The sequence below is a fragment of the Mytilus trossulus genome, chromosome 12 (genome assembly GCF_036588685.1).
Source record: "Mytilus trossulus isolate FHL-02 chromosome 12, PNRI_Mtr1.1.1.hap1, whole genome shotgun sequence".
Classification (NCBI taxonomy): Eukaryota; Metazoa; Mollusca; class Bivalvia; order Mytilida; family Mytilidae; genus Mytilus; species Mytilus trossulus.
In genome coordinates, this window is record NC_086384.1 from 5647439 (window position 1) to 5661626 (window position 14188).

The 14188-nt window shown below is 31.6% G+C and overlaps 1 protein-coding gene across 2 annotated transcripts in view; it reads right to left on the reverse strand.

Moving 5' to 3' along the window:
- LOC134692176 (high affinity cGMP-specific 3',5'-cyclic phosphodiesterase 9A-like) overlaps positions 1–14188 on the reverse strand; it is a 73762-nt gene that overhangs the window by 23562 nt on the left and 36012 nt on the right. For both annotated transcript variants that reach the window (XM_063552626.1, XM_063552627.1), the window contains exons 6-7: positions 9209–9350; positions 4132–4227 (exon numbers count right to left, since the gene is read on the reverse strand). In XM_063552626.1, coding sequence (XP_063408696.1) covers positions 4132–4227; positions 9209–9350 — 238 coding nt within the window. The remainder of the gene's footprint in view (positions 1–4131; positions 4228–9208; positions 9351–14188) is intronic.

Sequence of the window (14188 nt, forward strand, 5' to 3'; positions counted from 1 at the left end):
AGATTTCTATATACTTATACTAACGTTATGGTGCGAAAACCAAGAAAAATTCTTATTTGGGTCTCTTTTTGGCCCCTAATTCCTAAACTGTTAGGACCTTAACTCCAAAAATCAATACCAATCTTTCTTTTGTGGTCATAAACATTGTGATTAAATTTCATTGATTTCTATTTACTTAAACTAAAGTTATTGTGCGAAAACCAAGAATAATGCTTATTTGGGCCCTTTTTTGGCCCCTAATTCCTAAACTGTTGAAACCAAAACACCCAAAATCAATCCCAACCTTTATTTTGTGGTCATAAACCTTGTGTCAAAATTTCATAGATTTCTATTAACTTAAACTAAAGTTATAGTGCAAAAACCAAGAAAATGCTCATTTGGGCCCTTTTTGGCCCCTAATTTCTAAAATGTTGGGACCAAAACTCCCAAAATCAATACCAACCTTCCTTTTATGTTCATAAACCTTGTGTTAAAATTTCATAGATTTCTATTCACTTTTACTTAAGTTAGAGTGCGAAAACTAAAAGTATTCGGACGACGACGACGACAATGACGCAAACATGATAGCTATATACGACAAAATTTTTTCAAAATTTGCGGTCGTATAAAAATTGAACCCAATTTTTTTAATCACATCCCCCTTTCCCTTATTCCAAAACTAACCTCAATTAAAATTTCTAATGGAGTTTGCAAAAATAACTACTCATTTAAATACATCATAAAATATTAAGATGTAAAAAAACTGCTTGTTATCACTGAATGGTAAAGATTATTTTAATTTATCAGTTGGTAGTAAAAAGTGAATATACATTGTATATTGTATATAACAAAGATTTAAGTTGATTCTGGACAAAGAAAGATAACTCCAAATAAAAAAAAATCTTGCTATTGCACAATATTGTGCAATTAGATATTTCTTGCTTACTATTCTGGACAAAGAAAGATAACTCTAATTAAAAAAAAAAATGCTATTTCACAATATTGTGCAATTAGATATTTCTTGACATTGCGCAATACTGTGCAATTGAAAAGACTTGCTATTGCACAATACTTAAGATAATAATTTTAGATCCTGATTTGGACCAACTTGAAAACTGGGCCCATAATCAAAAATCTAAGTACATGTTTGGATTCAGCATATCAAAGAACCCCAAGATTTCAATTTTTGTTAAAATCAAACTAAGTTTAATTTTGGACCCTTTGGACTTTAATGTAGACAAATTTGAAAACAGGACCAAAAATGAAGAATCTACATACAATGTTAGATTTGGCATATCAAAGAACCCCATTTATTCAATTTTTGATGAAATCAAACAAAGTTAAATTTTGAACCCTGATTTGGACCAACTTGAAAACTGGGCCAATAATCAAGAATCTAAGTACATTTTTAGATTCAGCATATCAAAGAACCCAACACATTCATTTTTTGTCAATATCAAACTAAGTTTAATTTTGGACCCTTTGGACCTTAATGTAGACCAATTTGAAAACGGGACCAAAAGTTAAGAATCTACATACACAGTTAGATTCGGCATATCAAATAACCCCAATTATTCAATTTTGATGAAATCAAACAAAGTTTAATTTTGGACCCTTTGGGCCCCTTATTCTGTTGGGACCAAAACTCCCAAAATCAATACCAACCTTCCTTTTATGGTCATAAACCTTGGGTTTAAATTTCATAGATTTCTATTTACTTATACTAACGTTATGGTGCGAAAACCAAGAAAAATGCTTATTTGAGTTCCTTTTTGGCCCCCAATTCCTAAACTGTTGGGACCTAAACTCTCATAATCAATACCAACCTTCCTTTTGTGGTCATAAACATTGTGTTTAAATTTCATTGATTTCTATTTACTTTAACTAAAGTTATTGTGCAAAAACCAAGAATAATGCTTATTTGGGCCCTTTTTTGGCCCCTAATTCCTACACTGATGAAACCAAAACTCCCAAAATCAATCCCAACCTTTCTTTTGTGGTCATAAACCTTGTGTCAAAATTTCATAGATTTCTATTAACTTAACCTAAAGTTAAAGTGCGAAAACCAAGAAAATGCTTATTTGGGTCCTTTTTGGCCCCTAATTCCTAAAATGTTGAGACCAAAACTCCCAAAATCAATACCAACCTTCATTTTGTGGTCATGAACCTTGTGTTAAAATTTCAAAGATTTCTATTCACTTTTAGTAAAGTTAGAGTGCGAAAACTAAAAGTATTCGGACGATGACAACGACGACGACAACGACGCCAACGTGATAGCAATATACGACGAAAAGTTTTTCAAATTTTGCGGTCGTATAAAAATTAAGAATCTACATACACAGTTAGATTTGGCATATCAAAGAACCCTATTTTTTCAATTTTAAATGAAATCAAACAAAGTTTAATTTGAAACCAACTTGAAAACTGGGCCAATAATCAAAAATCTAAGTACATTTTTAAATTCAACATATCAAAGAACCCCAAGGATTCAATTTTTGTCAAAATCGAACTAAATTTAATTTTGGACCATTTGGACCTTAATGTAGACCAATTTGAAAACGAAACCAAAAATTAAGAATCTACATACACAGTTAGATACGGCATATCAAAGAACCCCATTTGTTCAATTTTTCGATGAAATCAAACAAAGTTTAATTTTGGACCCGTTGAACACCTTATTCCTAAACTGTTGGGACCAAAACTCCCAAAATCAATACCAACCTTCCTTTTATGGTCATAAACCTTGTGTTTAAATTTCATAGATTTCTATTTACTAATACTAAAGTTATGGTGCGAAAACCAAGAAAAATGCTTATTTGGGCCCCTTTTTGGCCCCTCATTCCTAAACTGTTGGGACCTCAACTCCTTAAATCAATCCCAACCTTTCTTTTGTGGTCATAAACCTTGTGTTTAAATTTCATTGATTTCTATTTACTTAAACTAAAGTTATTGTGCAAAAACCAAGAATAATGCTTATTTGGGCCCTTTTTTGGCCCCTCATTCCTAAACTGTTGGAACCAAAACTCCCAAAATCAATCCCAACCTTCCTTTTGTGGTCATAAACCTTGTGTCAAAAATTCATAGATTTCTATTTACTTAAACTAAAGTTAATGTGCGAAAACCAAAAAAATGCTTATTTGGGCCCTTTTTGGCCCTTATTTCCTAAAATGTTGGGATCAAAACTCCCAAAATCAATCCCAACCTTCCTTTAGTGGTCATAAACCTTGTGTTAAAATGTCATAGATTTCTATTCACTTTTACTAAAGTTAGAGTGCGAAAACTTAAAGTACGACGACGACGACGCCAAGGTGATAGCTACATACGACGAAAAAAATTTCCAATTTTGCGGTTGTAAAACAATATACGACGAAAATTTTTTCAAATTTTGCGGTCGTATAAAAAGTATCAATTCTATCAGATATTAAATATCTTTAATCATGGGGTTAGATTTTTAATCAATGCTTTTTCCCCTGCATTAAGTGACATAAATCCAAAATATTCACTGACATTATCTTAAACATCTTTGAGGGATAAATACAACAAAGATGTGCAATAAACTGTAATTGCATTAGCTTGGAACATAATAAAACTTAAATGGGAAAACTTAAGGGACCAAGCTCACATTACCTTTCAGGTCAGGTGAGTTAAAAAAAATTAGACAAACAGACAATCAATAGTAGACAAGACACAACATAGAAAACCATAGACAGATAGAGGCACACAAAGTCCACCAAAAAATGGGGGTTGATCTCAAGTGCTCTGTAATCCTGCCCTACATGTAGCACCTATCTAACATTTACTTGAGATGTCACACACATGTTTAACCCTGCCGCATTTGTGCGCCTGTCCCAAGTCAGGAGCCTCTGGCCTTTGTTAGTCTTGTATTATTTTAACTTTTAGTTTCTTGTGTACAATTTTGAGTTTAGTATGGCGTTCATTATCATTAAACTAGTATATATTTGTTTAGGGGCCAGCTGAAGGATGCATCCGAGTGTGAGAGTTTCTCGCTACATTGAAGACTCATTGATGGCTTTCCGCTGTTGGCTGCTCTATGGTCTGGTTGTTGTCTCTTTGGCACATTCCCCATTTCCATTCTCAATTTTACTTATATGTTCTTAATCCTTCTGCAGATATAAGTAATTTAAATCTTACCATTTGTGCAACCATAAAGCAGTGTTTAAAGTTATGAAAAGGCACTTGGTTATAGTTTCTATAAATTTCATACAACCAGTTATGTAAGATTGGCATCTGAAATTAGAAAACATAAAGTTTGGAACAGAATTAAAATATTCTAAATCACATACCACAATTTATCAGGCAAAGCAATGTTAATTTATTAACAGCCCAGCAGCATATTAGATGCATATTCAGGACAAAATATATCAATGTGATATTAGACTGACAAAGCCATGTCAGATATTTAATGGGTTGAATCACCAGGTTATACATGTCACCTCAGCTGAATACATTATTCTGCCAAGTGCTTAGTAGAAAAACAACAAATACCAATTTTACAGTCTTTTCTTTGACCATGCAAATTACTTGAGGTCATTCACTCTTTAAATACTGGAATTATGTTTGATGAAGACATGTTAGGATGGAAAACAGAATTGAATTAGTAGAATCTGATGTCAATGGACATTGCCAGTTCATGTACTTTTAAATCGGTACATGGTGTTGTCCGTTTAATTGCTTTGGGTTTGTTTGTGCTTAGTTCATGTAGTGCTGATTTATCTTTTTTCTCTTTTTTCAACTGCTTTCTTTAGTATCATTACATCACTGTCTCAGCTCGACAGAGGGTTTAAATAGCATGCACAAACAAATCCTATTTTTGACTATCCCAAGTTAGAAGACTGTATATAAGTAGTTGTCATAGGTTATTTTTCATGCCATACATGTGTATAGTTTATTATTGTGTACATAAGTCATGCTGTTAGTTTGCTCATTGCAATTGTTCTACATTAGTCATTTTTTGGCCTTTTAAAGCTTGCTTTGCTTAAAAGGTTTTGCTTAATGTTGACAGCTGTAAGGTGAGGACCCAAGTGCCTATGATAACTTGTAAAACCTTGTCTCATTTGTCAATCATAGAGCATTGTATCTTCATTCCTGTAGCCAGGACATACCCCCCCCCCTTTGAAAACAAATAAGCACTTAAAGTCAATATTATGTTCTGTTTGAATTGTGACTGTTAAAGTCAAGTTTGTGAGTGCAACGAACCCCCCCCCCCCTCCCCTGGAAATTCCTGGCTACTGGCCTGATCTTTTTACAAATTGGTAATTTTAATTGGAATTGGGACAGAATTGCAGGTCTTTGTGCTACCTGTACTTGGTTGAATCAAATTAACCATATAAGAAATAAAATCTTACATTCTACCTTATTTTCTAACTGATTTTAAACATAACACACACACAAACGTAATTCTTTGGCCTAATGGGCAATGAGCTTTTGATGATCAATATCTTATTCAGAATAATTTTGATTCATAATTTTAACTCCAACAGATTTCCAACAGAGATAACTACATTATGACAAAACTACAATTTTGTATGATAAACTAGATTATTTTTGCGCCCCTGGTATTTACGACGTAAAACCGTTGCAGCACAGTGGTAGTGCATTTAAATATCAGGAATTTCCAATCTAATCTATCATACAACATAAATGAAGTTGAGCTCAATGTCTAATTGCTTCTTCTATTATAACTTTTTAGTTCATTAAGTATTTATGGAAAAAGTGAAAATGATGGAGATATAAAAATTGCATTATAATGTTAGTGCAACATGCAACTAGTCAATAAATTAAGTAAAACAGCCTCAGCATCGTCATACCTTTTATATTCCATTAAAAATTTACACTATATTTTGTTTCGAGACTTTTAATGCCTGAAGAAATAAGACATTACGTCAATGTATTACTACATGTAATGATGTAATTTCCATACGGTAAATTCAATAGGAAGAGATATATTAATGTATGTATCCAAAAAAGTTTAAAACATAAAAACCACAATCTTTTTTTTCTTCATCGTTTTAACTCATATACTGATTTCTCAGAATTAATTTTGTTATGTCACAACTACAATTTTGCATGAAAATCCCCAGTATTTTTGTCCCATGTATTTCTTACATAAAGCTGTAAAAAGCTCAGTACATTTTGTATTTAACATTCATAAGTAAGAAATATCATCTTTTATTAACCATACAACATAAATAAGGCTGTTAGTTTTCTCGTTTGAATTGTTTTACATTGTCTTAATGGGGCCTTTTATAGCTGACTATGCGGTATGGGCTTTGCTCATTGTTGAAGGCCGTACGGTGACCTATAGTTGTTAATGTCTGTGTCATTTTGGTCTTTTGTGGATAGTTGACTCATTGGCAATCATACCACACCTTATTATTTATAAACCAGTACAGGTTAATAACTTGGAGGTAGAGTAATTATCACTTTTAAGTTCTAGTCATTTAATTATAATTAGGAAATTATGTAAGAAAGAAAGTAATAATTTCCTCTTTTTTTTTTTAATTTCTCTTGACTATTTAAAATTGCTTTAGTATTTTATCTAACTGCTTGTCTATAATAATTGTCTCTACAATTGTAATAGTTTGATTCATGGTCAATTATGATCTTGTTTATAAATCTGTTATTTTGAAAAAAAACATTGCCTTATAAATACAAATTAGTTGATTTCATTTACTTCTTCAATACTGGAATTATGTTTGATAAAGACTGTATTTAAGATTTAAGAAGGCAATAAACTGTTGATAGACATTTTCTTTATATGTTACCTTGGTATGACCTTTGACCTTGAGTATATGTGAAATCTGTAAACGTCCTTAAGGTGGTACCTAACACTACAGGGAGATAACTTTGTAAAATCAGCTAAACCTTTTAATTACATTGTGTTGTTAAAGGAATATTAAGCTTCTCAATGATCAAAATTTGTGTTTGTCAAACTGCTATATATAACCAGTGTAATTTTTCTAATAAAATGGTTGGTTCAAATTTTTGGCAATTTTTATATATTTGTCATCATGGTCATAGGGTCAAATTAGTAAATCATTTGTCAAAATTTTATGAAAATTAATCAAGCCAAATAAATTTCAGTGAATGTGTTGGGTACCACCTTAAACCAAATCCTTAGTGATGTTAATTAATTAATGTAGATTTTGTTTTAGTATAATTACTTATCAAAGAATTTTCATTCAGAAAAATAATAACTGAGTGACCAAACAACCCTATAATTCACAAGGTTAATTATCATTCGCAAGTTGCATATTTTGTTTAAATTATAGTTTTTGGATTAGTTATTTGTTTTATTACGTTGTCCATCATGTCTGGGATCAATGAACTGTGTTTTGGAAATATATCTTATTTGTGAACAGATAAATTTAATAAAGAAATCATTGATGTTCCTCATTGGATTTTTAAAATTCGACCTCTAGTTTATATCAAGTGGGACTCTTTATGTCCCTTGTTATTTCCAAAAGAGTTTTTTTTAAATCTAAAATTAAGAAATCTAGCAATAGTTCTGATTTCCTCGTAGCATGTATATTATGCAACAATTTCTGAATTAAAAAAAGAGGTGTGAATTAAAAGTTAGAGTTGTTTCATTAATATGCGACTGTTTCAATCTAGAAGTAATATATGACAGTATTTGCCTTTCGGGAATAATTACAGCTAATTTCCTAATGCATATAAAACAAAACTCTGGTTGGCTTGCTTGCTTTGTTTGTATAATTGTTTATACAAGCTTTGTAAATAAGATTGACATCTTTGAACAATATATATAGGCAAAGTTTAACCTGTATATATAATGTTTGAATTTAATTGGATGTTATATTAATGATTGTACAATATAAAAACAAAGCAAGCAAGCTAACTAAAGTCTTGCTCTACATGCTTTAGGAAATTAGCTGTAAGAATTGTTGTAATGATAACTTAGTTGTCTGACTGTCCAATCAATATATACACTGTGTAAAGAGTTCCCAGAGGTGATGTCCATTGCTGTCAATGTATACATTTTACACTAATTGACAATGAACAATAAAGTTAGCAGAGTTAGACTAGGGCTGACAAGACAACTCAATTATGATCCCTTCTTCTTTCATCTTACTTAACTCATTTAGTTTTCTTACAAAACTTATCCCAAGGAAAAAGTCAAATTTAGTTGAATTTTTCCATAAAATATCTGGGGCAATAAATTGAATTACAAATTTAATCTAAACACATTTTTGTAAGGTACATTTGTTTGCATGAACTAAGACAAATATAACTGGAGTACCCATGTAGTTAGGATCATCCTAGAAAATCTATGTACAAATCTATTGAGATTAGCTGTATGGAAATGTTCTAAAGGGCCTTCTATAGCAGATCAGTAGACTATTCAGTATCTGGCATACATTTCAAAGAAAACTATCAAGTTGATCTGACCACAACTTAAAAGCTAAGCAGTTATAGAAATTGAAGCTTGGCATTTACATGTACCATGTGTACAAGACCCAATTTGCTTTGTACACCAAAATGAAAATAACGATACGTCATTGATTGCATTTCAATTGTTTAGAACGTTTTTAACCAATTTCAACGTTGTGGTGTACGCTTTTCCATATAATACCCATAATGCATTAGATTCTGAAACAGCGAATTGATGATTCTTCAATTTTTCTTAGGAATGTATTACAAAATTAACACAAATCTTCCAGATCAGATATATTTTTCAAGGACATGTCCTGTCCATTCTCACAGTGCTTGTTTGAAGAGGACTTAAAAGTTTTTAACAGATTGTAAATGTAATAGTATGGATTCATTTATTTTTGTGGGTTCTAATTTTCGTAGTTTGAGGAAAATGTACAAATTTGTGAATATTCAATTTCTTGGTTTTGGCAAAATCTGCACTCATTCCTTAGAAAATTCTCCTTAGAACATTTGAATTCGTGCTTTTTCTGTACACACGAAATCCACGAAAATTGGTATCAAAGAATATTAATGAACCCACTGTAGATATATGTGTGCCAATGAGACACCTCTCCATCCAAGTGACAATTTGTAAAGGTAAACAATTATGGTTCAGAGTACAGTCTTCAACATGGAGCCTTGGCTCACATGGAATAGCAAGCTATAATAGGCTTTGTAAATTGTCTTACTTAACTGATCATGTTACTATAAAAAGGTCACCATCATATCATGTATAAAGTAATGATGAAACCCAAATATATAAATTCAATTATACCTCAATATTTAGATTTGATACCAAATTTAAATCTATATACATTTGGCGAAGTAATATCAACATTTCTGGGTCATCCCACTGCCAGTTATCAAACGTAGGCTTCCGTAAATATTCTCTAACTTCATCTGTCACATCCACTTGGCTAAAAATAGAAGAAGAAAAAAACATTATGAAAATTATATGTTGATTTTTTTCTAATCTCTGTCAGTTATCCCTTTATTGTAAAGCATTATTCTCATATTTCCAATAAATCTTTCATACTTTAATTTTACGGAAACATTATTTTTGATTTCAATAAAAATTAGCACGATTACATATAATTAGTTGACTAACATTCTCATTGATCAAGGGAAAAACAACTCAGGTTGACAAGTATGCATACTGAAAATACCAAATAGATATAAGGAGATGTGGTATGAGTGCCAATGAGACAATTCACTCATCAAAGTCACAATTTGTAAAAAGTTAACAATTTATAGGTCAAAGTATAGTCTTCAACACAGAGCCTTGTCTCATACTAAACCGTAAGCTATAAAGAGTCCCAAAGGTTAATTAAACATTCCAACTGGTCAGTGGTAGAGAAACCGACAACTCAAAAATTAAAAATGTTGCTACATTTTCATATTAATGACACCATTATCAAGCCTATCAATAACACTAGTCTAAAAATACAATATGTCTCTGACAACATGAACAGCAGAAAAGTGTTAGCTTAAATTCACCATAAGGCCTAAAATAAAACATTGTTTGTTTCCCCAATCCCGACTGACCCCGCAAAAAAAGGGTGCTACTCATAAAATTTTATTGTCAAAACTAAGTCGAAAATTATTTTATTCATTTCAGATTTTCAGGCTTGCAGCATCGTCCAATACTACATGTACTATGATACTATTCTGACTTTTTGGAAAAAATAAAATTATTTCCCTACCTACCTACCCACACCTTGCTGGGCAGGGTCAGGATTCGGGGAAACAAACAATATATTAATTTAGGCCTAAAAATGTTACACATTACAGCAAAGTTGAATAATTTCAAACAAAAATCTCAGACATAACATTTTGGAGGAGGGTACGTCTCCTATATCAAAGTAAGACGTAATAAATCGTGCTTTTGGTGCAAACCTCCATTAACCTAAACTAGTTATATTTCATATAGAAATGGATATATCAATCTCCTTCTACTGATGGCTCAATTAAATTAGCAAGACACAGATACATTGTAAAGCTTATAAATGACTTTTCCCGCTAGATCTCAGCAACAAGTTCCATTCAATCATTTATTCATTAATATTCCCATAAGCCTTCAATCTATTAGTACAAACTCGTCCATATTCTAAAGCTCTTTGTACATTTACAATACAAAAGCAATTCTGGGAATTAAAAGGACATTTATTTGTTACGCAATGACGATAACATTTACAATTTAACTAGAGATTGTAGAATAATCAAAAGAACTGATTCTATTCTTAACAAAATATTCCTGGAAACATTTCACAGTTATAAGCTGACTAAATTGCTTCCTAATATCTGCTGACATTATTTGTAGATTAAATGGTTTCAAATTGAAAATCATCTATCATCAGACATTTAGTTCAATCTCTAATTAGAAAGACAGAATATCAGCAGTAAAAGTGCATTTCAAATGTGAAGCAAATGTTTAAAAATGCAAAACTTTTTTTGTTTTCTTACATCCATATATTGTAGACCATACAGATTTTCATACAAAGGTCAGTTCTTGTATTCACATGAGGGGAGGGGGGCAGGACCGTTTTCGAGACCTAGGGATCGGGTGGTTTTAAGCTTAGGATTTCCAGATTGACCCTTTCAGGATCCGGGATTTCTTTTTTCGAAAAATTATTGTATAGGATTTATTGTTTTTAAAATTCAGGCCCTTGAGATTTCATGTTTTTAAGCACAGGATTTTGGGATCAGGACCCCTCCTACCCAATAACCCCCCTCCCCCCATGGTACTGCTGTTTTCATTTGGACAGTTACTCATTGTTCTAACTTAACTTTAACAATGATTAAATGAGAGACAAATGAGCAGCTTTGGTATCAAATTTGATTTAGCATGCCTAATTTTGTGTATAAAAAAAATAAGATCCACTGGATCAGCTCTTTTTAATTTTTGATCAGCTTTGCTCCCATGCAGTGTATAATAAATACTACCTCTAAAAGTTAGCAACTTTTTATTCAATACCATAGTTAAATAAAGACCCCAATACTATAACATACAAGGGGATGTAGTATGATTGCCAATAAGACAACTTCTCAGTCTGCACCAAAAACTTTTTCAACTAACTAGTCTGAAGACAAACATTCCGACATTTTTCTTATTGGTCAAAACAATGTTTTGCAAAAAGTTACTAGTCCGAATGAAATTTTACAAGTCTGGGGCATCGGACTAATGGCTAACCGTTCAGACTGACTACTCCACCAAGGATTAAATGATGAAGATGATAGCTCACTGGTAGGTCATCATAATGGTCTTCAACAATGATCAAAACGCTAACCAAATAGCCAACTGTAAATGGTCCTGACGATGACATTATAAAATAATCCAAACAATAAAACCAGCAGCCTGATACATATATATAGATCCATGTCCCATCTACTAAATCTGGGGTTTAAATATCTCATAGGAAAAGAAAGGAGGAAGGAGTAATTCATTTCCTTTCCAGTCAAAGTAAATTTAAAACAATTGACAGGTCCCTTCGGCTTTCAAAAGAAAATGAAAATGTTAAAATAAAATCTCATTAAACATTTGACAGAATTGAATTTCTTCGAAAACTTCAACAGGATTAGAGAGCATCAGTTTAATTTAGAACATTTCAATTAAAACTGCATTAAGAGGGTACATAAGGGATAGGGAAAGTCACTTTTATTTTAGATAATCTTATATAATCTTGAAAGATGTCAAATTGAATTTTAGTTAAGAATTAGGCATATAACATTGATGAATAAAGATTATAAGCAACTTAAAATTGTTTAAATACAAGCTGATCTACTTTGATTCCAAATTATAAATGAATAAATGCATGAGTCTTTACGAAAGTTTTGGGCAAGATTTGCACGTATTCCTTGCTTTAACAAATACCTGAAGTGATATTTCATGTCTTTGAAGTTGTTTTTGTTTTGATTAAAAATGTGTGCTACATATTGAACAGGATCTGATAACCTTTCCAGAGCACCTAAGATCACTTCTAGTTTTTGATAAGTTTTATGATGCCTGTAAGTCTTTCGTTTTCTTGGTAGTGTTTAGTGAACTTGTTTGACTTTTATTTAATAGTCACTTTTTTGTGTTATCAATTTCTCTTAGTCTTATAAGTTTTGATCAAATGTCCACTACTTATTTTTTTGAAGATTCAAACCTTTCAGACCATGACATATACATAGTATAGACATTCCGCTGTCCTTGGACTAGAATTTTAAGCTTTAGGTGTTATTGGGTTACTGTTAAGATTGACATTTACTACAAATCTCCTGTAAGCCATGTGTCTCAATGTCCAATACCTTTTTTATATCCTTTAATCAATGGTCAGTCAGAAAACGTAATACTTTTCTTCATTAGTGAAACCCTGAAAGATAGTCGGCTTAAAATGCTGTCTTTCTTTCTTGGAAATAATTATATCGACTTTCTTCATGCAGATCTCAATGAACATGTGATAAATTGAAGTGAAACAATGAAGTGTCAATCAGGACAGACATGGATTATGGGAATAATGAATGTTACTTATGTAAAACAAAGATAATATATACACACATGGACATGCATAACAATTGCCATTTACCATAAAGTTCTTATAATGCAGGTGCCCTTTAAATAAGAGAAAAAAAGGCAGATTTTCTCAAAATTAATAAATAATTCGCTGGTTAAGACGGCTTAAAAAGAATGCAATGCAGTTGATTTTTCCATGTGAAAATGAAATAGTAATAATAAAAAAATAAAATTTACAATATCTTTTTAAGTTGTCTCAGGAATTAATTTGGTTCTTGTTTATTATCAAGTCACTTTTATCCGACCATATTGACTGATGTGACGCTTTATAGACTAATTATATATATATATATATATATAATTGATGCTTTATATTATTTCAAATTTGGGGATGCCCAGATTTAGAATATTTAAATTAGGGATCTCAGGTTCACCTGTTTTTAAGCCCCTTATTTCAGGATCAGGACCCCTCCTATCCCCTCTCTTTAAAGTTCTAGGTACTGTTATTTCAATTCTTATTATTTCCACAGTTTGAGCTTAGTATATATATAAACCTGATGTAACAAATTAAAAGGATCAATTACTCATTTAATTTTATAGTTAAACCAAGGAGGTTATATAACCTCCTTGGTTAAACCTAGTTTTGTTAGATTATTATTATTATTATCAGAATTCCTATTTGTATCCTTCTGATGAGTTAAGCCATTTTATACTAATTTTTACAGTTTGTTCTTATGCTATATTTCTACCACTGTCCCAGGTTGGGGAGGATTTGGACCCCGCTTAGATGTTTAACCCCTCCACATTCTATATGTATCTGCCTGTCCCAAGTCATGAGTAACCTGTAATTCAGTGGTTGTCGTTTATAAATGTGTTATATATTTGTTTTTTGTTCATTGTTTTGTTCATAAATTAGGCTGGTTGTTTTCTCATTTGAATTGTGTAACATTTGTCATTTTGCAGCTTTTTATAGCTGACTATGTGGTATTGTTAAAGGCAGTGGGGTAACCTATAGTTGTTGAATTTCTGTGTCATTTAGTCTCTTGTGGAGAATTTTCTCATTGGCAATCATTACACATCTTCTTTAATATATTCCCCATAGAAAACAAAAACATATTGATGTTTCATACATTATAATATGTGTTAAGGTGGTACCTAACACTACTGGAAGATAACTCTATAAAGACAGCTAAAAGTTTTAATTACGTTGTGTTGTATAGGAAATATTAAGCTTCTCATTGATCAAAATTGGTGTTTGTCAAA